The sequence below is a fragment of the Symphalangus syndactylus genome, chromosome 8 (assembly GCF_028878055.3).
Source record: "Symphalangus syndactylus isolate Jambi chromosome 8, NHGRI_mSymSyn1-v2.1_pri, whole genome shotgun sequence".
Taxonomy (NCBI): domain Eukaryota; kingdom Metazoa; phylum Chordata; class Mammalia; order Primates; family Hylobatidae; genus Symphalangus; species Symphalangus syndactylus.
In genome coordinates this window covers 46,605,634-46,631,784 of record NC_072430.2, presented here as the reverse complement: position 1 = coordinate 46,631,784, position 26,151 = coordinate 46,605,634, and the positions used below count along the sequence as shown (strand labels likewise).

The window sequence follows — 26,151 nt, the reverse complement described above, 5'->3', positions numbered from 1 at the left end:
GTCCAGCCATGTGACTAGAGGGCTGGGGCTTTGAGCTATGTGATATCAACCCAACCTCCAAACCTCAAGGGAGAAGAGGAGAGCTGGAGACAGTTCAGTCACATGGCCAATGGTTCAGTCACCCATGTCTATATAATGAAACCCCAGTAAAAATTCTGGACAGTGAAACTTGGTTGAACTTACTGGTTGGTAAACACATCAATGTGCAAGGAGGGTGACATGCCCTGATCCCATGGAGAGAGAACACAGAAGCTCTACATTCAGGACCCTTCTGGACCTCGACATATGAGTCTCTTTTTTTGGCTGTTCCTAATTTATATATCCTTTATAATAACACTGTAATCATAAGTATAGTATTCTCCTGAGTTCTATGAGTAGTTCTAGTAAATTATAGAACCTGAGGGGGTGGCTTAAACACCCAAATTTGTAACCAGCTGGTCAGAAGCACAGGTGGCCTGAGAATCCTGGGATTATGCCTGGTGTAGGAAATTAGGGGAGTTTTGTGCAGGACTATGCATAGTGTGTGTGTGTATGTGTGTGTGTGTGTGTGTAGTGTTTGAATTGCACTGCAACACTTATTGCTTGTTACCATAGAATCCACACTCCTATCTTCATTTATCTCCAATCTTCTCTTATCTACTGAAGGACACTGATTCATCAATTCTCTCCTTTCCTGTATCATCAAAATCTTGCTCACCACTGCAGGATCCAGCATAAAAATGCTATTATTTCTCCTATCTTATTAACAAACTTTCCTGGACACCACTTCCCAACAGATACCAACCTCTTTCTTTGTTCCTATATGCAGGAAAATTTCTCAAATGAGTTGCCTATACTAGCTGCTCTTCCTACTCTTTGTTGGATCCATTCCAACCATCAATGACATCCACATTACTAAATCTGGTGGTTAACTTATTTTCATCTGATTTCATGAATAAAATTTCATACAGTTGATCACTCTCCTCCTCTTCCCTCATATCTGGTTTTTCTTTTGCCACATTCTTTCTTAGTCTCCTTGATTGTTTCCTCCTGTATACCTCAACTCTCCAATGTTGGCATACCTCAGGGCACAATGTTTTCTCTTCTTCTCTATTCACTTATTTTGTAACCTTAATCAATCCTATGGCTTTAAAGGCATATGTTGATTACAACATTCCATACAGACATGATCAAGCACGAATCCCAGTACCACCAGGTGAACAAAGCAGACCAGATTAGTACTGCAAAATCTGGAACCTAAGTTGCCAGGAAAGGGAGCCCAAAATATTATAGTAGGCTACTGCCTACAAGTTAAACATGACATCCCGCTAAAGTAAAAGACTTAAATAGGATATCATTTCCTAATGTAATATTTAAAATGTTCAAGATACAATAAAAATTCCATTGTCATGACAAGAACCAGGAAAATAACTTTACTACAGTTTGAATATTTGACCCTCCAAACCTCCTGTTGAAATGTGACCCCCAATGTTGGAAGGAAGGCCTAGTGGGAGGTGTTTGGGTCATGGGGACAGATCCCTCACGAATGGCTTGATGCTGTCCTCGTGGTAACAAGTGAGTTCTCACTCTAGTAGTTCCCTTGAGAGCTGGCTGTCAAAAAGAGCCTGCCACCTCCCTCCCCTCTCTCAGCATGTGATCTCTGCACATGCTGGCTCCCTTTTGCCTCTGCCACAAGTGGAAGCAGCCTGAGGCCCGCACCAGAAGCAGATGCTGGTGCCGTGCTTCACAGTATGTACAGCCTGCAGAACCATGAGCCAAAAGAAAATTCTTTACTTTATAAATTACCCAGCCTCTGGTACTCCTTTGTAGCAACAGTGGTCCCCAAACTTTCTGGCACTAGGGACCAGTTTCATGGCAGACCATTTTTCCACAGATGGTGGTGGGGGTGGGGAGCGGGATGGCAGTTTGGGTATGAAACTGTTCTACTTTAGATCATCAGACATTAGATTCTCATAAGGGGCATGCAACCTAGATCCCTCGCATGTGCAGTTCACAAATAGGGCTCGTGCTCCTATGAGAATCTAATGCCACCTCTGATAGGACAGGAGGCGGAGCTCAGGCAGTAATGCTCACTCATCTACTGCTCACCTCCTACCGTGCAGCCCAGTTCCTAACAGGCCACAAACCAGTACCAGTCCGTGGCCCAGGGGTTGGGGACCCCTGCTTTCTAGCAACACAAATGGACGAAGACAAACTTGAATTTTAAAAAGGCTATGGAGAGATGCTAACACAGAGATAAACCAGAGATTAGAATTATCTGACAAAGATGACAAAGACCTCAAAGGAAACATCATAAAAATACTTCAAACAACAATAGCTTTTCTTGAAACAAAGGGAAAATTAGAAAATCTCACCAAAGACATAGAAGATATAAGAAAGAACTGAAGGGTCATATCAATGACACGGTGGAGTATCTCCAAAAATCCTTTCCTCCACAAAAACAATGAGAATGTTTGTAAAAAACTGTCAAACTTTTTTAGAACTCTGAAAATTAAGCAAAAACTTGCAACAGTGTGCACAGTATTTAAGAAAAACGCCTGAATTTCAGGAAGAACAGTTAGCTTGGTGGCATTTTTAATTTGTCATATTCTCACCCCTCCACCCAAGCTCCATAACAACCATGAAAACCAACAGCCTGCAAACATGATGTAAAGCCTGGCACCAACTGGAGAGGGTAGAGGTTGGAGCTCTTTAAAACACCATTCCATGAGAATTGTCATCATTTCACCAGTCTGGTAGTTCCTGGAAGATGCTATTCACAAAGCTGTCTTTAGTTTACCTGATTTGGAGCTCAATTAGTATGAACAGACTTCTCCTAGGAAGCGTTTGTCAAAAAAAAAAAAAAAAAAAATCAGAGGTAATTGTTTAACATTATGACTGTCTGATGTGGTAGATAACAGGAATAAAGTGTCCTTAGAGGACTCTGAAAAGTTCAAATGTTCAAATATATTCCTGAGAATTTAGAAAGTCATGCAAATAACTAGAACTGTGTACATGCCCAGAGCAATGTATATGCCCAAGAAAGACCTGAGAAGGCCCTAAATTCTCAACTTATGACTAATTTTGAAGCTCTGAGCAAGTAAGAAGTGAAGGCTATACATGGAGCTGTAAACTGCAAGGCTGAATGTTGAAAGCATGCCCAAAAAATGCAGAGCCTCTCAACAAAGACTGGCAGATTTGTTGGTTTGGAGTTTTAAAGAAACCTCTGTCCAATAAAAGGAAACATAGTCCAATTAAAAAATGGGCCAAGGATTTGAACAGACATTTCTCCAAAAAGATATTCAAATGACCAATAAACATTTGAAAAGATGCTCAACATAATAAGTCGTTAGGGAAATGAAAATCAAAACCACAATGAGGTATCACTTCACACCTACTAGAAAGGGTAATAATTAAAAAGATGGACAATAACAAGTGTTGGCAAGGATGTGGAGAAATTGAAAATCATATATTGCTGGTGGGAATGTAAAATGATGCAGCCACTTTGGAAAACATCTGGCACATCCTAAAAAGTTAAACAGAGTTACCATATGACCTAGCAGTTCCACGTCTAGGTATATTCCCTACCCAAGAGAAATGAAAACATACTTCCACACAAAGCGTGTACCTAAATGTTCATAGCAGCATTATTCATAATAGTCAAAAACTGAAACAACCCAAATGTTCAACTGATAAAATATATCCAAACAATGGAATTATATCCATCAAAAGGAATGAAGTATTGATATACGTTACAATGTGAATGAACCTTAAAAACATTCTAAGTGGAAGAATCCAGTCACAAAAAACCCACATGTTGTATTAGTGTGTTAATATGAAATGTGCAGAGTAAGCAAATTTACGGGTAGAAGTAGATTAGTGGTTTATCAGGCCAGCATAAGAGGTAGAAAGAAATGGGAAGTGACTACTATTAGTTATGATGCTTTTTTGGGGGTGATGAAAATGTTCTAAAATTGTGGTGATGGCTCCATAACTAAGAATATACTAATATACAAATATATTAGTATACTGATATCGAATTTGCTAAAAACAACAAATTGAACACTTTTGTGTTTTTTTGGAGAGACAGAGGTCTTGCTGGTCTGGAACTCCTGACCTGAAGCGATCCTCCTGTCTTGGCTTCCCCTAACGCTGGGATTACAGGTGTGAGCCATCGTGTTGGCCCAGATACTTTAAATGGGTGAATCTTTTGGAGATTCCTAAAATCCACATTTGATGAATCTGGATTTTTCAAAAATGTCTAAAATATCCATTACCTTTCTAAGATCACTTCTTTCCTTTAGTCTGCTTAAATGGAAAAGCTGGTAATTTCATCTGTGCCAATATTCATACAAAATGAAAATCTATTCTGTATTTAAAAGAAAGCAGCTTTTGTTCATATGCTTTAATTATTTCATTCACTAACACATCAGGGCTTGCTGAAGCAAAATAACTTGCCCGTGATCAAAAAGCAAATAAGAGTCACCTGGATTTCAACTCTGGTTGTCTAAAAGTCAGCCTCAGCCTGCATTTCGTGACATCCTTAGGGAACTCAGTGTGGAAATGGATGCAACCATATAAACACGGAAGCTGTTTTCAACGTGCTTTAGAAATTATAACACAGCAACCATTCTGGCTACAATGTGGCAGGCACCATACTCAACACTTTATTCACAAGGTGTTATTAGTTCATCACAACAACTCTAAGAATTAAGCTAATTCACAAACCAGAAAGATGAAACAGAAAGATACCAGGAATTCGTACAGTTAAATGGAATACATCTAGTCCCAATGATCCACAGTGTGGTCAAAACATAGCTAAGGTAGGGGCGAGGAAGCAAGCTTAGTAATCATCCAAACTTGGCTTCAACTGTGGTTCTGACTGAATTCTCTGAGCTTCAACTTACTTAACTGTGAATCAAGGGTAGTAACAATGACCGCGTTCGACGATGGGAAAGATGCCACGCTCACAAGCAGACAGATCCTAGTACACCTGAAATCCAACCGGGAGTAGGGGACAGCGGCGGGGAAGTGGGAGGTGTGGAAAAGACTGGTAGAAGAGCTTTTAGGAAAGCTCTCAGCCCGTCGCTAGCTCCTTCCTAGCCCGAGTGCCAGCCCTTAACTTCACATTTTACAGATTCCCTCCAAGGTCTTGATCCTGCCAAGGAGGAGGGTCCCACCCCTTGGCGGAAGATCCTCCTCACTCCACTCACCAACATGGGGACTCCATAGCGGAGAGTCTTGTTCTTGCGAAAAGCACGCATCACCGCGGGTGCAAACATGACTGAATTCTTCCATCGGCTCAGAACTCCAAGCGGGCCCAGCGCAGACTCCCAAATCTCAGCGGCTCACCCTCTCACCAAGACGAGAAAGTCCTTGACTCACTTCCTTTCCCTTGGTTATTTGGTGCTCGGTCCTTACCGAATGGTTTCCGCTAGGCAAAAGCAATCGAGCCATCGTAACATACTTGTGCGTCCGCCCAGAAATGTGGGCGTCAGCGTTTTTGGTTCCGTAACGCCGGCGTGCAATTGGGATTTAGAGATTTGAATCGGTTTACGAACACCACCAAATTGATATGGAAACCAGTACTTCGCACGTTCTGGGTCCCAACTAACGTCTTCTTAAAACACTCCCTTAGGCACATAGCCACTCGATAAAATCAGCTAAGGAAATGAGTATTTTGAGGCCGGGCGCGGTGGCCTGTAATCCCAGCACTTTGGGAGGCCGAGGCCGGTGGGTCACCTGAGGTCAGGAGTTCTAGACAAGCCTGGTCAACATGGTAAAACCCCCGTCTCTATTAAAAAAAAAAAAATACAAAAATTAGCCAGGCGTGGCGCCAGGCGCCAGTAATCCCAGCTACTGGGGGGCCGAGGCAGGAGAATCGCTTGAACCCGGGAGGTGGAGGTTGCAACGAGCAGAGATCGCGCCATCGCACTCCAGCCTGGGGAACAAGAGCGAGACTTCGTCTCAAAAAGAAAAAAGAAAAAGAAGTATTTTGAAGCCGGTACTCCAGTCTTTATGGCTATTTGTGGGATGAGGAATTTACTAGTTTAATGGAGACTTTTAAAAATAAATCGCTAGAAAGATTAGGTTGAAATGTAATCAGTGTAGTGTCTTATCAGTCATTACTGAACTTTTAATGCTAATGATTTTACTGTGAGATAACCTGTAATCTTTAGTCATTTATGAATGTCTATTTTCCAATGATTCAGCAACCATACAGGCCACCTTTCAGAGTGTCATTGAAAGGGTTCTAGGAACACAGATAAAAATATATGATCCTTAAAGACACTGGCGATTTCATGGGCACAGAAACAAACATGTGTAAAGTACTGGGATAGCTTAGGAAGCCGATCCCCCACGTGTCCCATTTACCAGAGTGAATCAGAGTGCAGGTGATGCGGAATATTATCTTCCATGCTATTCCTGAAATATTTCCATCTGTCCCTGCCTCTCTGTTACCACTGAAATGTTCCTTTTTAAATTCCTTATCATCTTTTCACCTATTAAAGTAGCCTCTTAAGTGGTCTCCAGAGGAGAAACTCCAGATCTACTGCAGGCTACTCTAGTGAAACTTATCCTTTTGGCTAAGATCAAGTGTAGTATCTGTTCTTAACAGTTTAATATCTGACACATTCTCTATCCAAGGAAAATATGTTAAATGGGTTTCTGAAGCAAGGAGATGGAATAGTTTGCTCCGCCACTCTACACATCAACCTGTATTTCAATACCTCCAGAAACCCAGGAACGGTGCATCTCTCCCATCTTATTTACTTCCTTTTGATATTTCAAAATTCATGCAGACCAGGCATGGTGGCTCATGCCTGTAATACCTGCAGTTTGGGAGGCTGAGGCAGGAGGATCGTTTGAGCCCAGGAGTTTGAGACCAGCCTGAGCAACAAAGCAAGACCCCATCTTTACAAATAATAATAATAATAAATTAGCCAGGCATGATGGGGCCTCAGCTACTTGGGAAGCTGAGGTGGGAAGATCACTTGAGCCCAGGAGGTCCAGGCTACAGTGAGCCGTGATCATGCCACTGCACTGCAGCCTGGGTGACAGAGCTAGACCCTGTTTCAAAAATAAATAAATAAATCTCACGTGGCGTCCAGGTTAGTTAAGCGTATCACATCTCCTACTTTCCGTAAGATTCTAGAAGCCAAAGGCACTCCTCTAAAACTCTAGCGTTTTCCTACATCTTCACTACATAAAACATCAGCCTACTGGATACTACTCCATCAAAACCCTGCACCTCAGTAGTAGCTAATAATGGGTTAAATCGTATACATATATTCAAAATAGTGTTAGAGTCGCCGGGCGCGGTGGCTCACGCCTGTAATCCCAGCACTTTGGGAGGCCGAGGCGGGCAGATCACGAGGTCAGGAGATCGAGACCATCCTGGCTAACACAGTGAAACTCCGTCTCTACTAAAACTACAAAAATTAGCTGGGCATGAAGGTGCACGACTGTATTCCCAGCTACTCGGGAGGCTGAGGCAGGAGAATGGCGTGAACCCCGGGGGGCGGAGCCTGCAGTGAGCCGAGATCGCGCCACTGCACTCCAGCCTGGGTGAAAGAGCGAGACTCCGTCTCAAAAAAAAAAAAAAAAAAAAAAAAAGAAAAGAAATGGGGCATCTCCACCATCTATGCCAGTCCTTGAGGACTGGTATGTACTTGATATCCAGGCAGGTTATATTATCCTCTAGTATCTGCTCTACCAGCATTTAACTCATACAAGTACATGGGAGCATTGTTATAAAACAAAATCAACAAAAAAAACTCCAGTCTTCTTGAGAGCTTTAGTCCTGAAGTTAGGTTTCAGAATTATGGCCAGAACTGGCCAGCCACAGTGGGTCATACCTGTAATCCCAGCACTTTGGGAGGCCGAGGAGGGCAGATCACCTGAGGTCAGGAGTTTGAGACCAGCCTGGCCAACATGGTGAAACCCTGTCTCTACTAAAACTACAAAAATTAGCTGGGCATGAAGGTGCACGACTGTATTCCCAGCTACTCGGGAGGCTGAGGCAGGAGAATCACTTGAACCCGGGAGGTGGAGGTTGCAATGAGCCGAGATGGTGCCACTACACTCCAGCCTGGGCAACAGAGCAGGAGTCCTCTCAAAAAAAAAAAAAAAAGAAAGAAAGAAAGAAAAAAATTATGGCCAGAATTTATGGCTATGGTAATGGAAAGATTAGTTACTTCATGAATCTTTGTTTACTTTGATAATGCCATTGAATCTACTAATTTTTTTTTTTTGAGACAGGGTCTGCTATATTGTTCAGGCTGGTCTTGAACTCCTGGGCTCAAACAATCCTCCTGCCTTGGCCTCCTGAGTAGCTGGGACTACAGGTGTGTGCTACCATGCTTGACTTACTATCTAATTTGATTCACTCAAAAACCTTATGAAGTTGGGGGCATAACATGATGCCAGACTCATAGGTTAACAAATTGAGGCTCAGAAAAGTTGAGGCAAACACAAGGTCTCACTTTGGAAGTGGTACAAATATCCCAAACAGAACTAAATTTCCTGTAGAATTGGACAATACTGACTATCTCCTTGAAATTCTCTCCTCCTTTGGCTTTTATGGAAGTTTCACTGCCATGGCTCCTCTCCAACGGTGAGACTTCTTTTTGTTGTCTTCAGACTTACAAACCTTAAACTGGAGTCCTTAGTCCCACGTTTTCCCTCTGTCTCAGTTACTCTCAAATTTTAGTGTGCATCAGAATCCCTGGGAGAGCATTAAAACAGACTGCTGGGCCCCATCACCAGAGTTTCAGATTTAGTAGATCAGGGATGGGGCCTGAAAATCTGCCCTTCTAACAAGCTTCTGGGTGATGCTGCTGGTCTGAGGACCACACTCTGACAACCACTGCTCCATCCTCTTTCCCTAGCTAAACTCCACTTTCACGTTGGCTTCAAATTTTATCACAGCGTGGAAGACTTCTGGTACACTTCCAGGAGCCTGAACGGTTTCCTAACACCTCAAGGTCAACATGCCACCAAGGTTTATTTCAATCCTCTTCTCCATTCAATCTAATTTCTACGGCTAGAACTAGAGTAGCTAAGAGTTGGTCTAGTTCGGTCCAACTTGAAACCAGTTAAAATTGTCCTTGATATTGTTCAGCTAGAAAATCAACTGTTTCTTCTTTAATGCACTTTCTCTTATGATAGTGATCGTGAACATTCCAAGTTTAGAATTATGGCTGTATTTGCCTTATTACTTTTTATGGAGTATGACATATGGGGTAAATGGGACCATGTCTAATACATTTCTGTTTTCCATGACTCCCTTCATAGTACACAAAACCACAATGCATAATTTTCTGGAAAGACAAATGAAATGACAGGAGCAGCCAAGAGTGGTAGCTCACATCTGTAATCCCATAACTTTGAGAGGCCAAGGCGGGAGGATCACTTGAACCCAGGAGTTTGAGACCAGCCTGAGCATCAGAGCAAGACCCTGTCTTAAAAAAATAATAAAAAATAAAACAAACAAACAAACAAACAAAAAAAAAACAAGGAAATGGCAGGATCTTCCCATATCATGCTATACAGTGAAGGATGAGGAATACATGGCTCACTGCAGCCTCAACTTCCCAGGCTCAAGTGATCCTCCCACCTCAGCCTCCCGAGTAGCTGGGACAACAGGTCCATGTCAGCACATCTGGCTATTTTTTTTTTCATTTTTTGCAGAGACAGGGTCTCACTATATTGCCCAGGCTGGTCTCAAATTCCTGGGCACAAGCAGTCCTCCCATCTTGGCCTCCCAAAGTGCTGGGATTTCAGGCATGAGCCACCATGCCCGGCCAGTAATTCTCAAACCAAACAAAAACCTGCTTTGTAACACTTTGGAGAGAATCAAAGGTAACTATTCCATACAAAAGTGCTAGAGGTCTCTTCTGTACAGACAAAAGAAACCGAAAGGAATTCAAATACAACTGCAATGTCCTAAAGTACACTATTACCTGGATTACAAATTTTGTCAGGTAGAGCAAAGCAGGAACTCTAGCCTGCTGGTTGTCACAGGGTTAAGCCCTATCTGAAAGCTTTCTGTCTAAATATTGTTAATTAACTAGGGTTTCCTTTTTGGGTAGGTGGATGGGTGCTTTTGTAATATAAGTCAGTGGTGAAACAGGATTTTATCTATTGAATTTTATGTTTTAAAAAAACTTTACAGAAACACTTATATTTAGAAATATGAAGACAAATGTTTGAATTGAGAGCAAGTGAAGTGCACTTTTATCTCAAGATAAACTTCCTGGAAAGGAAACCATTAAAAAAGTCCTGTCTGTATGTGTGCTTTGTGTTGTTTTAAATGCTTGAGTAACATCTATTGTCTACCACTGGTTTAAAAAAAAAAAAGATTAGTCAAATACCATTGTACACACACAGTTTCCTATAAAACAAAACACAATGCACATCTAATAGAATTAGAACTTGATGCCTCAAAAATGAATCTATTTCCTAAAATAATCACTTCAAATCAAATAACATTTTGAATAACCCCCAAACTGAGGAGGATATCAAAATAGAACTTATGTTATATGGCAGTTAATAAAAAGGAAAAAACTTCATATGAAGTCCTATGATTGCACATGACTGGAAACAAATATCCAACTTATGAAAAGGAAAAGAACAAAAAAAGCCCAAAACCAAAAACACAAACAAAGGAAAGCATAACGAGGGAATTAATCAAAATAAAAGCTAAATTAAAAAAATAGGAAACAAGCAAAAACATAAGAATTGATTAGTAAAACCATCCGTCTTTTTAAAAATTATTAATATGCTTTAAGCCACTTAAGTTTTGCAGTGGTTTGTTACATAATTGGTAACTGACACACCTTTGCCTATCAAGAAAGAACATGGCCATTCTATACTTACTATAGACTACCAATTTGACTTCAGGCCTGAACTGCTTAACATGGGTGACATGGCAATGATGACCAATGTAAACTGCCTTTTCTCTTCATATCAAAGTCAGCTATATGCAAACTAACTTAGAATAAAGGTCAACAATATTCAGTTCTGACAAGTCCTTATTCATCCTGTGGCACAAACCCACTTCTGCCTTCTATGTATCTTATAAGGCTTTGGGGGATGAAAGGGATACAAGTAAGATAGTAAATGTTGGCAATTGCTTGCAAACATTGTGAATAAATACACAATGATACTGCTACTGCTATTATAGAACATTTAACCTAGTGCAGTCAATTTCCTATAATCCATAATGGAAGGATACGATAGCATGGTTGAATCAAATTGAGTATAGTAAACCTTAATTTTCTAGAATAGTGGAAGGGCAGTGGACTCCTCATTGGCTTGAAGTAAATTCCCAGGTCTGGAACTGACTAGTTATGTATCTTGAGCAAGTTATTAACTTCTTTAAGCATCAAGTTACCTCACCTATAAAAATGGAATATTGATACTGCCTTGCACAGATATGAAAATTTGGCATTAAGTCATACAAAAGGGCAGCCTAATGCAGTGCCTGGTACCATGGGAAGTAGAGACAGTAAGGTGTTATAGTTATGAATGCAGGCTTTGAAGCCAGATCGCCTGGGTTTAAATCACAGCTTTGGCACTTAGTAGCTGTATAACTTGGGCAAGTTACTTAACCTCTCTATGCCTTTTATCTATAAAATGAAGATAACAACAGCAGTTATCTTGAGTTGTTTTGAGGCTTAAATAAATATTATACATGCAAAGGCCTTAGAACAAAAGCTGGAATATTGATAAGAGCTCCATAATTGTTAACAGGATATCAATGTCCTGTTCCTTATCTCCTATGTCAAAGCCTCAAACTGATCATTTAGATTTCTTCCTCTTTCCACGATTCTGTCAGAGGTGTTACCCTAAGAATATCTAGTACATAGTAAGCACTTATTAGATATTTGCTGAATGAAGGAAAAAACCCTCATCTGGAAGAAAAAAAAGAAGATATTTAATCAACAGTCTTCAAAATAAGGTGAAAAAAGATTGTAAAGATTCAATGACAAAGTTTTATTAAATACCAATACTGGCTAGGCACAATTAGACACATTATTATCTCATTTGCTGTATCTGGTATCAAACAGCAAAGCCTGAAAGATTACCATAGATTTTGATGGCCTCATTAACATAATTAATCTGTAGTGACATTCCCTGGATAATAAATACAGTTTTATGTCCGTGTGTCTTCTGTGTCTTCCAAGTTGCTACAGGGCTCTATTTGATCTGAGAAACTGACTGCTGTTTACATCCAGGTATGCAGTGTGACATTAGAATTGAAGCAGAAAGGAAGCAAAACAAAATAAGGTTCATGAGGAAAATAATCTTCTAAGAACTAACATGGCCTGGAGGTAAAATGCAAATATATCCGGTAATAAGAAGCCCAGATTACTGCAGATAAAAGATTAAAATAGGATTCAATTATTCATCTCCATTTGCAAATCTACAAACTAGGAAGAAGGACTAACCCTTTTCCTGGGATTAGTAACTAAATTTAATGATTACAGCAAATATAAAGTTATTTTGTAAATTATTGTTGGTTAATGATTGACTTGCATTGAAAAACATACTTTAGCCCTCGCCCCTTTCATTCTCCCCCTGCAAGAACAAAGGGAAGATGAACATTGAGGAAAACCTGGAAACACGACCGAGTGTTTGCTATCACTTGATTCCTTTGAAGGAGCAATGCTTTCTCATAATATAGGTTTTATAGTATCATCAAGTACATCAGTTAAGCAAATCAAGTGCTTTGTGTTCTGTATATAAATTACATAATACAAGAGTCTGTGGCAGTTAAGAATCTGGTTCTGCACTTTGGGAGGCTGAGATGGATGGATCACGAGGTCAGGAATTCAAGACCAGCCTGGCCAAGATGCTGAAACCCTGTGTCTACTAAAAATACAAAAATTAGCCAGGCGTTGTGGCACGCACCTGTAATCCCAACTACTGGGGAGGCTGAGGCAGGAGAATCGCTTGAACCCGGGCGGCAGAGATTGCGATAAGCTGAGATCGCGCCAATGCACTCCAGCCTAGGCGACAGAGCAAGAGTCTGTCTCAAAAAAAAAAAAAAGAAAAAAAAGAAAAGAATCTGGTTCTGATCAGAATTCCTTAAAATACTGTCTTGTTTTTTATCACAATTGCCCTTCTGGATGTGAGTGCTGGTCTCAAAAAGATTTGCAGTTAAAAGAGGAACAGCAAAAGAGGCTTACACCAAAATAGCAACCAACTCTAAAACTATTATAGGTGAGAGGTAGAGAGCTTCATAACTCAATCTTCTACTTCTAGGTGATGTTAGAAAAATACTTTAACATCAAAATCACCTACAAATATTCCTCCACTTTCATATGCTGAGCAATTTCAGCTTAGAATGACTAAGTCTTATTTATCTCTGTATCTTCAGCACCTAGCACATAGTAGGCACTCATTAGCTATTTGCTGAATGAAGGAAAAAACCTTCATCTGACCAAGGATAAATTTCACTAAAATTGACTATAATAAAATCTGTATGGGCTCCACATGAAAACTACATGAACTTCACTTCCCCACATACTTGACAGCCTATATACCTCCTTATGTTTCATTTCTCTAAATATACTTTAAAAATTGCTTATTTACACAATAAAAACAATGTCCACCATAAAAAAAAAACATGTCTCTAGTTTAGAACTAATGGAATTAGTCTCAGAATAACTCAGCTGATTGGATTTGATATGAGATCATTCTCAGATTGTTCTGTGGAATCTCCCAGTTCCAATAATGATGCTTGCAATATCCTTTAGCTGTCTATCAGTTCTTCTGGTCTTTATTCAGGCCCAAAGAGAGAAGAAAGAAGTAGACTACAATAAAATGGGTAGTTAGTGTATTCATGTAGTGAATATATTCAAGACACAAATATGAGACAGAAAGGTCACTTCTGCAACAAAGTCTGATCAGAGTTAAATTAGCTTCCCTCTCTGAGCCTTGATTTTTCTCATCTGTAAGACAGATTTATCCTAGAAGCCCTCTGGTCCTTTTTAGCTTCAGTGTTCTATGATTGGTTCTTATTTAATAGATGCACAAACTGAAACACTCACTAATCATACATTTTGCTGGAGGTTGATCAATCCTTAGCAAATTAGGAAGAAATGAATGTTCCACTTACTTCGTGCAGAAGCTCAGAAAGCTGGGCTCTAAAGGCTCAAGTTTTTTGTTGTTGTTGTTGTTGATGTTGCTTTGCCTGAAGCAATGTATGTAATTTAATAATTTAAATAGTGTTTAGTTTAATTAAATAGTGTCTTGTTTAAATGCTATATAACATTTTCAACTGCGGCTGCACACCAGAATCACCCAATGAACTGCTGCTTGAGTCCCACCATCAGAGGTTCCTTTTAATTGACCTGTGTGCAGCCTGGGCATGGGGACATTTATAAGCTCTCCAGATGATTCTAACCTGAGCAAAGGGAATGATGATTGGCATAGAGCAATGAGTCTCAAACTTTAGCACGAATCAGTCACCTGGAAGGATTACTAAAACACAGATTGCAAGATGCCACGCTCAGAGGTTTTGATTCACTAGGTCTGGGACTTTTTTTTTCTTTTCTGGGAACTTGCTTTTTGTTTTTTTTTTTTGAGACAAGGTCTCACTCCATTGCTCAGGCTAGAATGAAGTGGAGCAATCACAGCTCACTGCACCTCAATCTCCTGGGCTCAAGCAATCTTCCCGTGTAGCAGGGCCTACAGGCATGCACCACTAATTTGTTTGACTTTTAGTAAAGACAGAGTTTCACCACATTGTGCAGGCTGGTCTCAAACTCCTGAGCTCAAGTGACCCGCCTGCCTAGGCCTCCCAGAGTGCTGGGATTGCAGGCATGAGCCACCATGCCCAGCCTATGAACTTGCTTTTCTAACAAGTTCCCCAGTAATGCTGATGCTTTTGTCAGGACCTTGCTTTGAAAACCACTTCCAGTGAGAGAATATCATTGATGCTGGCATCTGAAGTCCTGAGTTTAAATCCTGATTCTATTATTACCACCTATGTAATCCTAGTCAAGTAATTTTTTCTCTTTTTTAGTCTCTTTCTGACAATACTTAGATCCCAGAGTTGTGAGACATGAAATAATGTACCAATCAGAGTTTGGTACAGTCCCTGGCATAGAACACAATAACAAATATTAACTTCCTTTTTCCATTATACATGGCTAGATGGAACAATTAAGTTAAATCAATAACACATAAGTTGAAACTTCACAGGAAAACAAAGTACAGATAGTTGAAGCAAACTATCTTATAATTATACATGTAATACAGAATGATAAATATAGAGAAATGTTTTAAGTACTTAAAAATACCTTCGTTCAATTTTCAAAACTTTGAACGTAATAATTTATGTAGTAGGAACATTAGATGCAATCTATAGAAGAAATATTAGACTCCATCTATGAAGAACATGAATTTTTTTTACAACCTATAATGGATTCTGATACCTCATCTATAATTTTAGTTTTCTATAGAATCAATAATATAATTAGTGTACCTGCTTAAAACTGTATTACATTGATCTTAAATACTATTTAATTTCTGAGAAAACCTAAGTTATAAGAGTACATCAGAATCCCTATTATCAACCAAAACAAAACTTCTACCAACGACAGGATGGATACTTTTTAAACAAATTTACATATACCAACGAGCAAAAAACTAGAGCTTTCATTCCTGCTTGACATTTTTTTCACTTTGTGTGTCTCAAGGTTCTCTCAGGAATCAGTGTCCAAACCATGAGGTGAATCCTGGGAGGTAAGCAGGTTTGCTGTAGAAGCCGCTGTACATGCCTTCAGAAACAGGAAGGGTACCAGAGGCTGTGCCCTCCTAGTGTGGCTGGTTGGAGTGACAACTGGAATACTGTCCGTGGTTTTCTGTGGAACCTACAATGAGTCCAGTTGTCTAAGTGAGTCTCAAAGGTATTGAATAGTTGATGTCAAAAGGCACTTTATGTCAGGACTGTTTAAAGCAAGTTTCTGCCTATACCAATAGTGACCCAGAGGCAAGGTCTTACTGGAACTCTTATTTTCAAAAGCCTTCTCTTTCCAATCTAGCCTGATGCCATTATGTGACATCTTTCTTTCCCTGAATTTCTAAAAGAAAACGTAATGATTATCTGCATATCTTGTTGCTGCATCATGTTTTGCATGGTACCCCTTTAATATTGTTTTCAATACTTAGCCTGCTGATATACTTTTAACTTCTCACCTGTTTATGAATTCTCTTAACTAGGCTGTGAGGTCCTTAAGGGTCTTTAACTTGTCCCTTTCCTCCATGTAACTTTCTCAAATGCCCCAGTTCTCAGTAACTTTTCTCTTTTGCTGTCTGTAATATAAACATGACCCCTACTTACACTGTCCTACCTATGTGGCCAATAAGAGTGTTGTCTTCGCAGTTGGAACCCAAAAGCCCTAAGGGATGGAGGATATGCACTGTACTTCTTTGTAAAAGTGTCTTGACAAAGCTGATGTCCAATCAACGTTTAATTACTAGACTGTCCAAGCTAGAAATGAAATACAATTGATTGCCTGAGTACTGATAATCTTGCTGCCAAAATTATATAAGGCCTACAGTATGGCCAACATATTTGGCTAATGGAAATGATTTTCTTAAAGCCAGAAGATTCAGCTACCCATAGTGCTTAAAACCAGCCTTAAAAGAACATGAACAGGATGGTTCCCACCTTATCGAGATCACTGGCATTCCGTAGTATCCATTCATTCATATCCTCCTCCTAGGCCACATGAAACACCTACCATATTTTCCTACCTCCTAAAGCAAACAAAACTCTTTTCCTCCCTCTTGCTGCAAAAAGGTTTATTAATTAAAAGCTGTATGTAGTGTATAAAGCCTTTCAAAAATACTAGCAATCCATGTTTTTGTTTTTGTTTTTTTTTTTTTGAGATGGAGTCTTGCTCTATAGCCCAGGCTGGAGTGCAGTGGCGTGATCTTGCCTCACTGCAACCTCCACCTCCCGGGTCCTGGTTCAAGCAGTTCTCCTGCCTCAGCCTCCTGGGTAGCTGGAATTACAGGAACACTCCATGTCCAGGTAATTTTTGTATTTTCAGTAGACATGGGGTTTCACCATGTTGGCCAGGCTGGTCTTGAACTCCTGACCTTGTGATCTGCCTGCCTTGGCCTCCCAAAGTGCTGAGATGACAGGTGTGAGCTGCTGTGCCCAGCCTCATTTTAACTAAGTCTGAAGCAGAGTTGATTTGATGCCCATCCTGCCAGGGAGGCAGTTCCTTCCCTCAGGTTTGTTTGTTACTAGAAACCAAAAAGCCTGAGAGGATTCAGGTGCCACCTTGGAGGCACTGCCTTAGCTTTTGTCCTTTTAGAGTTTTCTTGCTGGGGTGTTTGGCTCCAGCACTATAGCCTTTACCACAATCACTCCACCTAGTTCTTCAATAAGACTCTGAGGTATCAAAAAAGTCACTAGGGCAGCCCAGAGATTGGTACGATTTACCTTTACACCTCAAAGTTTTTTAGATGTGAGCAGCGCTGGATTATGGCAATTTACCTTATAATAACTCACCGTAGTTGGTTGTCATAAGAATAAATATTGTTCTTCTAAGATTTTTAATTAGTTGCTTCAGTTATTACATTTTTTTCTATTTTTTTTTTTAAATAGAGATGAGGTTTTGCTATGTTGCCCAGGCTGGTCTCGAACGCCTGGACTCAAGCAATCTCCCACTTCAGGCTACAAAAGTGCCGGGATTTACAGGCATGAGCCACCTCTCCCAGTCTCAGTTATTATTTTAATAAATGAGACTGAACGTCCTCTTAGAAGGCTCACTCCCTTGTTCCTACTACATTTGCTCTGTAAGTATCTCTTTAAATTCTTCAGTTAAGATCATCCCTTTTATCAGAAACCTAGACACCACAAAGTAGCTTTCTCACCTTTAATTCTCCATAGGTATCACTATTATACTATAATATTTGCATATGTATGTGTATATATGTATTTGCTTTTTTTAAAAAGTAAAAATGCTCTTCTCACTCTCCTTTGTCTGATATAGGCACCCAGGTATGTAGTTAGAAATTAAATAAAGGCCACAATAACTTCCCAAGGAAGATCATTAAAAAGGAAAATCCTTTCTTCCTCTAATACCACATAGCTGGCCTTTATGGCATGCCAGCTAAGAAAAAAGGTATCGCCTATGGTGACAGGAAGACTCAATCTTTCTCTCTTTGGGTTGTAGCTGAATTTCTATCGAAAGTCCTCGTAAAATACATAACTCCTCATTTGTTCTAAGCAAGTCTTTTCTTCAGTTTTCCTTCAAACAACACCTTTACTTTCCCATTAGAATATGAAGAATTGGAGATTGTGAACAGCAAGGTTTGGGGTGGGTGTCAGTCACTTCAAATCTGGCTACGCAGAGAGAGGGAAAGACATGGCAGAATAGCAGGGGTGGAGGGTGAGTGAAATGTATCTTCATTGGGAGTATTGGAAGAGAGCAAGTTTTTCAAAGTTGTTGCCGGTATCTCATGAAAGCCCAGGCTGCTACCATGGTGAGGGCAAACACTGGCACCAGCACCATAAATATGGGAATACCACTTGGGTCCCCTTCACCTCGATGTCCTATAGGTCCATTCTGCACCTGTAACTGGAAGGGAAAGAAAAATGTTAACTCTAGTGACTAATGTGTGTTTGCAACTGAAACGCCCAGGTTGATACATCACCTGGGTTTGTAGACTCTACATCACCCAAAACTGTAACCCCCAGCAACACCTAGCAGAAGGAGTCCTCTCTTTGTCCTGAGCTGATGCATCAGTGTCACAGGATCTTTGGAAAGGAAAGTAGGTCTGATGGGGAGGCATTTAACCTTGCTGACCTAAAGGGACCCCTGAGGGCAAGTCAGGTAATTTCCGTTTCTGTACTGCCTCTACCTTGCTATTTGTGTATTGTATCAGGAAAATGACATGAGATAAAACCTATGATCTTACAGGGAACTTGGATATTACTTGGTGAAGAAGAAGGGGGATCGTTCTGGAAATGTTTACTTAGATAATCAGTCATCAAAATGTAGTAAGAGCAGATGTGGGCAATGTCAACACAGGTGCAATACCAACATACGTCCAATGCCATTACTTGAAACATGCTTTCAAAAATCTCAGAGGGCACCCAACTCCCTCCAAATATGGGGTTTTGCCCTTCATCTGCTCATTTCTAATACTAGAGAGAGATGAAGGTGAATCTATATGAAACAGATGTAAAAAAACAAAAAAGAAATTATATCGCAGTGGTTATAATTTTCTATTGGCTAAGTGTTTCCTTTTGAGGCTGGATGGTCTTCATTTTAGTGATGTTTTTCAGGGTAGCTCTTAATATCAACTTTTAGTGGCTAACTTGCAATAATTATGGCACCATCGTATTTCAGTTAGAGTTAACTTCCTCATTACAACTCATAAAACTGACACTTCAATCTGAAAGGCAAGACTGCACGAAATAGCACTATACCCTCTATTCCACCTCTACATTTTTCATTCATTTGCTGATGAGCTGTCCTGAGAGGACATGCTCAATAGGAAGCCGTGGTTTTTAGGGCTAGGCCAATTCCCTGAACATAAGGGTCTTTTTTATTAGGAATTATTTATGGATGTTTCCTTAAAAGTGAACACTGGAAATAACTTCTCACATACCTTCCAAAAGAACTGTAATCATATTGAAGTGTGTCCCTATATTTACTTGTTTTTATCTACTGCACAAATGCTCCCATGCTTTAGAAAGTGAAGAGCCAGGGCAGAAGCAACTGATGACCAATATTATCTCTTATTAACCTGTTTTCTAATCCATTACACCCAGATTCTGCTTGCAACTGGTTGTTTTCTCGGGTATCTTTCATGTTCTGCCTTCTCTACTTTTTTAGGAACTCCTCTAAATGTTCTTAAGCTTCTAAATCCTTAGCCACTGAGTGAGGAAAAGAGTGCACCTACTTAAGAAGCAGCAAATTGATTTAATTTAAAGGCGCATGGAACCTGTTTTGTGAATACACTCAGAAATTCTCAATGCTATAGGAGGAATTATATCTACCCAGGCTTCCCTTTACATCATTATCCAAATTATAAGACACTAGGAAATAAGAAACAGATGCAGCGATAGGTGCTGCCTTGACTGAATTCTGAATTCCATTTCCTTTTTGCTGGAGTTCTCCTATAAACACTAAAGATTTGGTTAAGAGGATCACCAAGTTGATAAACGAAGGGTTCATGGCAGTGACAGGGAAAAGCATATAGTGGGTACCAGAAAACCCACCATCTTTGTAGTGTTTTATCAAATGGTTTTATAAATAAGTTTTCAAGGGTAGACATATGGTTCCTTCCCTACCAAAAAGTAAAATTGGCTATGTTTTTTTACCATCTTTTTAATTAATTAATTAATTTATTTTCCATTGGTCCATGTCACTCTTAAAATTTTTTATTTATTTTTATTATTACTATTACTATTTTTTTAAGAGATGAGGTCTCTCTATGTTGCCCAGGCTGGTCTTGAACTCCCGGGCTCAAGCAATCATACCACCTTGGCCTCCCAAAGTGCTGAGTACAGATGTCAGCCACCACACCTGGCTTTTCTTTAATCATCTGTTTTAATTTGGTTGTCAAGCTTTATCTTTAAGGCATATTACCTTGAAGCAAGGACCTCGGTTATAAGCCATACTATTGTGAATTTCTCTTTTTTTTCTTTTCTTTTTTTTTTGAGACAGGGTCTCACTCTCTTGCCCAGGCTGGAGTATAGTGGTATGATCTTGGCTCACTGCAACCTCCACCTCCTGGGCTCAAGCAATCCTCCCACCTTAGCATCCCAAGTAGCTGAGACTACAGGTGTGCACCACCGTGCCTGATTTTTTTGTATTTTTAGTAGAGATGAGGTTTTGCTATGTTGGCCAGGCTGGTCTTGAACTCCTGGCCTGAAGTGATCCACCCACCTTGGCCTCCCAAAGTCTTGGGATTACAGGTGTGAGCCACCGTGCCTGGCCTGAATGTCCTTCAATGCTAAGCAGAAGTACCAATGGACCCCTCCCTTTGCCTGAGAAACTCTTTAGGGGAGTGAGGGTAAAACAAACAAAAAGCAACACTGAAGATTACACACATTGGGTTTATTCAGAAGTACAGTGCAAAAGCCTGGTGCCAGGTTTCTGGCTGGAAGTGATACCTACCCTGTGCTGCACTCTCAGAGACACAGCATAGCCTGCATTACGAAAAAGGTCTACAGCATCCTGGTGCAGCAGGTTCTTTAGGTCTTGGCCATTTACCTGTCAAAACACCAAAGAAGAGTAGTAAGAAAGGAAGAAGGCTATTGTAAGTCAACAATTTATTTTCAAATGGCCAAACTTTAAATAACAAACTCCTTCAGAGCAAATTGCAAGAATGGAGTATGGGCAAAGTTACTTAGAGCTCAGAACTTAGAACTTTTTTCATTTTCAAAACTATGTTTTCCTAGAACTGAAGTTCCACAGGCCATCTGAAGAGAACCTAGGTAAAATAAAAAGTGGTCTCTCCTTCCTCTTAGCTTCTATGCCTGTCTCGTTTTGACACTTGGGAATCTGTTACTGTATTAGTATTTCTTCCATGAGCGTTAACCTGCTTCCTTACAGATAGCATGGTCTTCCAGGTTACCACCCTATCCTTTATATTCCTAAGCCCTGGCATTGCCAGCTACAACTGTAGAAACATAACTCTATGAAACTCTCCACCAATTTATTTTGATGTGGTATAAATCTATACTAGCCCATTCTATTGGGCTTTTCATAATGAACAACTTCCTGTGATTCCATGGATATTCCTATCCATTATATCCAAATTAGTAGTCATTTTTTAATCAAAATTTAGTAAATACCATATTCCTGTGAATGATATAAATCCTTAAAAAAATTTCAATGTAGGTCACTCCTACCACTTAGAGGTGAGAGATATGAAGGAATACTTGTATTAATACTTTTTGCAGTTAGGAGTGACACCAGCCACAAGTAATTATCTATCCTATGCTATATTCAGTGGCACGGCACAGCACACTTAGTGCAAGATTACATATCTTTTATACATGTCAATGTCATCATTAACAGTAGCAGCGATAAGAACATCTGATATATTTATTTAGATAGGTTCTGTACTTTACATACATTATCTCATTTAATTCTCACGATAACCCTATGAGGTAGACATTATTTTTATCTCGTTTCCACAGATGAAGAAACTTGAAGCTCAGTGAGATTTGTGTTGGAGCTAGGGCTAGGATTTGTAAATAATGAAAGAAAGATCAAAGTGTCCTTGCATTTCACTGTTCCTTCTGCACTGTTATTCTTCCATCTTGACTCACCAACTATCCTCTGCTCCGCTAATGTTCAAGTCACTCCCTTATTCAACTCTCTCATTTTCCTTGTCACAATCTTCCCTCTCCAAGGCATTTATAATCGTCCCTCTACTCTCTCTCTTGCCAATACACTTGGTGAATGAATCTACCAACACTTCTGCCCTATAGACAGTCTATCTTTGTAAACCAATAGTTTCCAACTCCATTCCACTTCAGTCACCAATTGACATAAACTTAGACTTCAATATTAGACATGCTTCAGCTCTAATATCTCAAACTCTTAAAAACCTGACAATAATTTCCACTCTTTTCACACTTTCTATTCATCTACTGAATTTCCTCCTTGTAACCTTTTTATACTTTACTTGCATCCTTGCCCATCTAGGAGTTCCTGCTGTAATTTCAACAAAGCACTTGGTAAATCATTAGAATCCTTTGTCCCCATGATCTTCTGCCATCTTTCCAGTCCTGGGCCATATTCTGCAATACTTTTCTTGCCATCATTGAGTTGAATATTCTGGGAGAAAGGTATATTCTCATTCTCCACCATAGACCCACGCTAGCTGACTCCAGCTCATCCTTAAAACACCTTCTACTCATTTACTGAACTCCTTAATAAACACACAGTGATAGCTGTTCCAGTCCTTTTTCTACCACCATCTCCAACCCCAATTCTACCTCTCTCCCTAGATGATTCCTTTATCTTTTGTGAGAACACTGAGGATTTCTGATAAATGCTTTCTACATTTTCTTTCCTTCTCCCTCAAAGTTTCTTTACATCTTCTCACTACTCCTTTCCCCTAGACTCCGAATTAGATCTATTTCCTTTTCAAGGTGAAATCATCCACCGATGATCTTGATCATACTTCTTCTAGCCTCCTTACAAAACTCACACAGACACTCTGTCCTCTTGATTACTTATTATCTTTCTCTGCTCCTTCTCTCAACTAAAATTATACACCTCTATAAAGAAAACAATACAACTACTTCTTGGAACCCATTATCACTCTCTTCCCATCTTCTTTCCTCTTTCTTTGACTGCAAAATTTGTTCTAAGAACTGTTTGCATGCACTACCTCTATTTCTTCAGCATTCATTCTCTATTCCCCTGTAATCTCACAATGTATGAGGTAGAAGGGAAGAACATGTTTTTCTAAAGGTCACCAATGACTTCAATCACCAAATCCTATAGCCCTCTTTGTCTTCAGACCACCTCCTCCCTTTTGTAATTTTCTCCTATCTTGGCATATGAACACTTAGCATTCTTAGTTCTTAAATTATTTCTTTCTGGATTTCCTCTTCCCTTTCTTTCTCCTTAAGGTGAGTCAAGGTTGTTCAGTGTCAATCCTCTATCTTCTTTCTTTCTCTCCCACCGTGAGCTTTAACAATTTCAACCATAATGTGTAAGATAACTCCCAAATTTGTATCCCTACTTGTACTTCTGGATTTGCCAGTTTCTTGCTGGATGTCTATACCTGTATATTCTGCTAGACCCTAATTCAACATATCCAAAACCTCTTTATACTTCCCACAAAAATCAGAATACATACCTTGCTTCTTATTGCCACTATCATTCCTTCAAACTTTTTTTTTTTGAGACAGAGTCTTGCTCTGTCACTCAGGCTGTCACAGTGGTGTGATCATGGCTGACTGGAGACTTGAACTCCTGAGATCAAGTGATTCTCCTGCCTCAGCCTCCCAAAGTGCTGGGATTATAGGTGTGAGACATTGTATCCAGCCCAGGCTAAATTTTTGATAATAGTTTTAAACTCTCTCTCTGCTGTCAACCTTCATATACAATAGATTGCCAAACTCCACAGTCCAACACCATGACATCTCTCATATAGTATTTTCTTTTCTATTGCCTATTTTAGGCTGTTGACATTAAAAATAAAATAAAACCTTGGGACCCCAATCCACTATGTCAAAAGAAAAAATTAAGCTGCAAGCTGAGTCATGCAATAAACTGCTTTTCCTTTTGTTCCTAAGCAGATAGCTACAGATAACAGGTTAAATATCTCCACAGGTAATTACTCTACGTTCACCTTATCTTATGTAAAGTCCCAACTTACTAAGCAAAAGAAAATACATAATTGACTCTTCCCTTGCCTGCTCCTTTCCTCTGGCAACGTGGATTACCATACCGTCCCCCTTTGCTCTTCAGCCTACTTTTCCCCTTTAAATATTAAAGCCCTCAAAATCATCTTTGGAGAAAGGTACATACCTGTCTCCCAGGCGTGTCCTTAACGTTGGCAAAAGAAACTTCAATCAATTTATAAGACTCTTGGTTTAAAATACTCTTGGTTGAACTACTGTGATCACTTCTCTCTGATTTACTTTTCTCTAGGTTGGAACCGATTCAAACACTAGGTCTCCAGATTAATCTTCCTAAAGTACAATTCTGTTAGTACCACTTTACTACTCAAAAAACAAAAACAAAATTGGGGAGCAAGGAAAGAGTACATACCTCGTTTCTTATGCTGACATGGAAAGTCTTCCAGGAAATGGCTCTAACCTATCTTCTCAGGTTAATCTCTATTTCCTTTCCTATATCCTATACTCTAGCTAAGTCACATAACTCACTGACTGGGACATAAAATACATTTTTTACCTTTATACCTGTGCTCAAACTGTTATCTACCACCTAAATGCCCTTCCCTTTTAAAAAATTCTATTTGTCTTCCAAGATTGATCTTTAAAAAGGATCAGACCTGCTACCTACAGTGTAGAAATGAACACAGTTTTCTAGTTGAGGGACTTTAATTTCATGTTAATGCCTTGGTTTTCTTGGTAGATATGCTGTAGGGAAAGAACTTCAGGATTTCTATAACTATCACAATGAATTCTCAATGACTCAATTTGCTAGTTAACTCCTGGGAGACAGAATAGGTGTGAGATTGCTGACTGTCATGAGAATGCTCACTTAAGTAATCTAGCTCACGTGATAGCTGTATTTCTCATTATAAAGAAGTAAGTATTTTCTTTAGAGGCAGAAATAAGTTAATGATGCAGTCATGTCAATGAATGCCAAATAATGTCACAGCTCAATATCAGAGCCAAGGTTTCATAGTAATATAAATGCAAGGCCGGGCGCGGTGGCTCACGCTTGTAATCCCAGCACTTTGGGAGGCCGAGGCGGGCGGATCACGAGGTCAGGAGATCGAGACCACGGTGAAACCCCGTCTCTACTAAAAATATAAAAAAATCAGCCGGGCGTGGTGGCGGGCGCCTGTAGTCCCAGCTACTCGGAGAGGCTGAGGCAGGAGAATGGCGTGAACCCGGGAGGCGGAGCTTGCAGTGAGCCGAGATCGCGCCACTGCACTCCAGCCTGGGGGGCAGAGCGAGACTCCACCTCAAAAAAAAAAAAAAAAAAAAAAAAAAAATATATATATATATATAAATGCAAATGAGATAATTGGGTCACTATATTAAATGGTAGAAATACTGGGCTTAAAATAACCTTTGCCATAGTAGTCAGTAATAATTGCAGAGAATTATTGAACATAACCATGTCTGGAGCTGTCTGTTCATCTTACATGTATTAACGCATTTAGTCTTCACAATAGTTCTGTAAGTTAGGAACCCCTATTTTATAAGTGATAAAACTGAAGTGTAGAGAGGCTATCAATTTATCTATGAGCAAACAGAATGAAAGCAGCAAAGCCAAGGATTCAAACTCAGGCATTCTGGCCCAAAAGCCTTCACTTTAAAACACTAACCTATATGAATTTACACGGCAAGCAAGGATTTTATTTCAGCAACATATTACTGCCTATCACATATATGTTGTAAATTAAATTTTTATTGGTTTTGCCTTTTAGTTTGTATTTAATGTTACACATTTAAAAAGGGTTAGA

At 39.8% G+C, this 26,151-nt stretch overlaps 2 protein-coding genes and 1 non-coding gene across 7 annotated transcripts in view; 1 reads left to right on the top strand and 2 right to left on the bottom strand.

The window, feature by feature from the left end:
* Window positions 1-5,420, bottom strand: part of COX16 (cytochrome c oxidase assembly factor COX16) — a 33,999-nt gene extending 28,579 nt beyond the window's left edge. The window contains exon 1 of one of the 2 annotated variants that reach the window (XM_055288981.2): window positions 5,193-5,420. In XM_055288981.2, coding sequence (XP_055144956.1) covers window positions 5,193-5,261 — 69 coding nt within the window. In that variant the 5' untranslated portion in view covers window positions 5,262-5,420. The remainder of the gene's footprint in view (window positions 1-5,192) is intronic. The other variant, XM_055288982.2, reaches the window with a different exon arrangement.
* Window positions 5,421-6,546: 1,126 nt separating this feature from the next.
* On the top strand, window positions 6,547-6,740 carry LOC129489079 (U2 spliceosomal RNA). Its single transcript, XR_008659892.1, has one exon. It is a non-coding gene; the product is annotated as a U2 spliceosomal RNA (small nuclear RNA).
* A 5,215-nt stretch (window positions 6,741-11,955) lies between these two features.
* Window positions 11,956-26,151, bottom strand: part of SYNJ2BP (synaptojanin 2 binding protein) — a 51,757-nt gene continuing 37,561 nt past the window's right edge. For all 4 annotated transcript variants that reach the window (XM_055288978.2, XM_063644401.1, XM_055288976.2 and 1 more), the window contains 2 exons: window positions 21,141-21,236; window positions 11,956-18,590 (listed from right to left, as the gene is read on the bottom strand). In XM_055288978.2, the coding sequence (XP_055144953.1) occupies window positions 18,450-18,590; window positions 21,141-21,236 (237 nt within the window). In that variant the 3' untranslated portion in view covers window positions 11,956-18,449. The remainder of the gene's footprint in view (window positions 18,591-21,140; window positions 21,237-26,151) is intronic.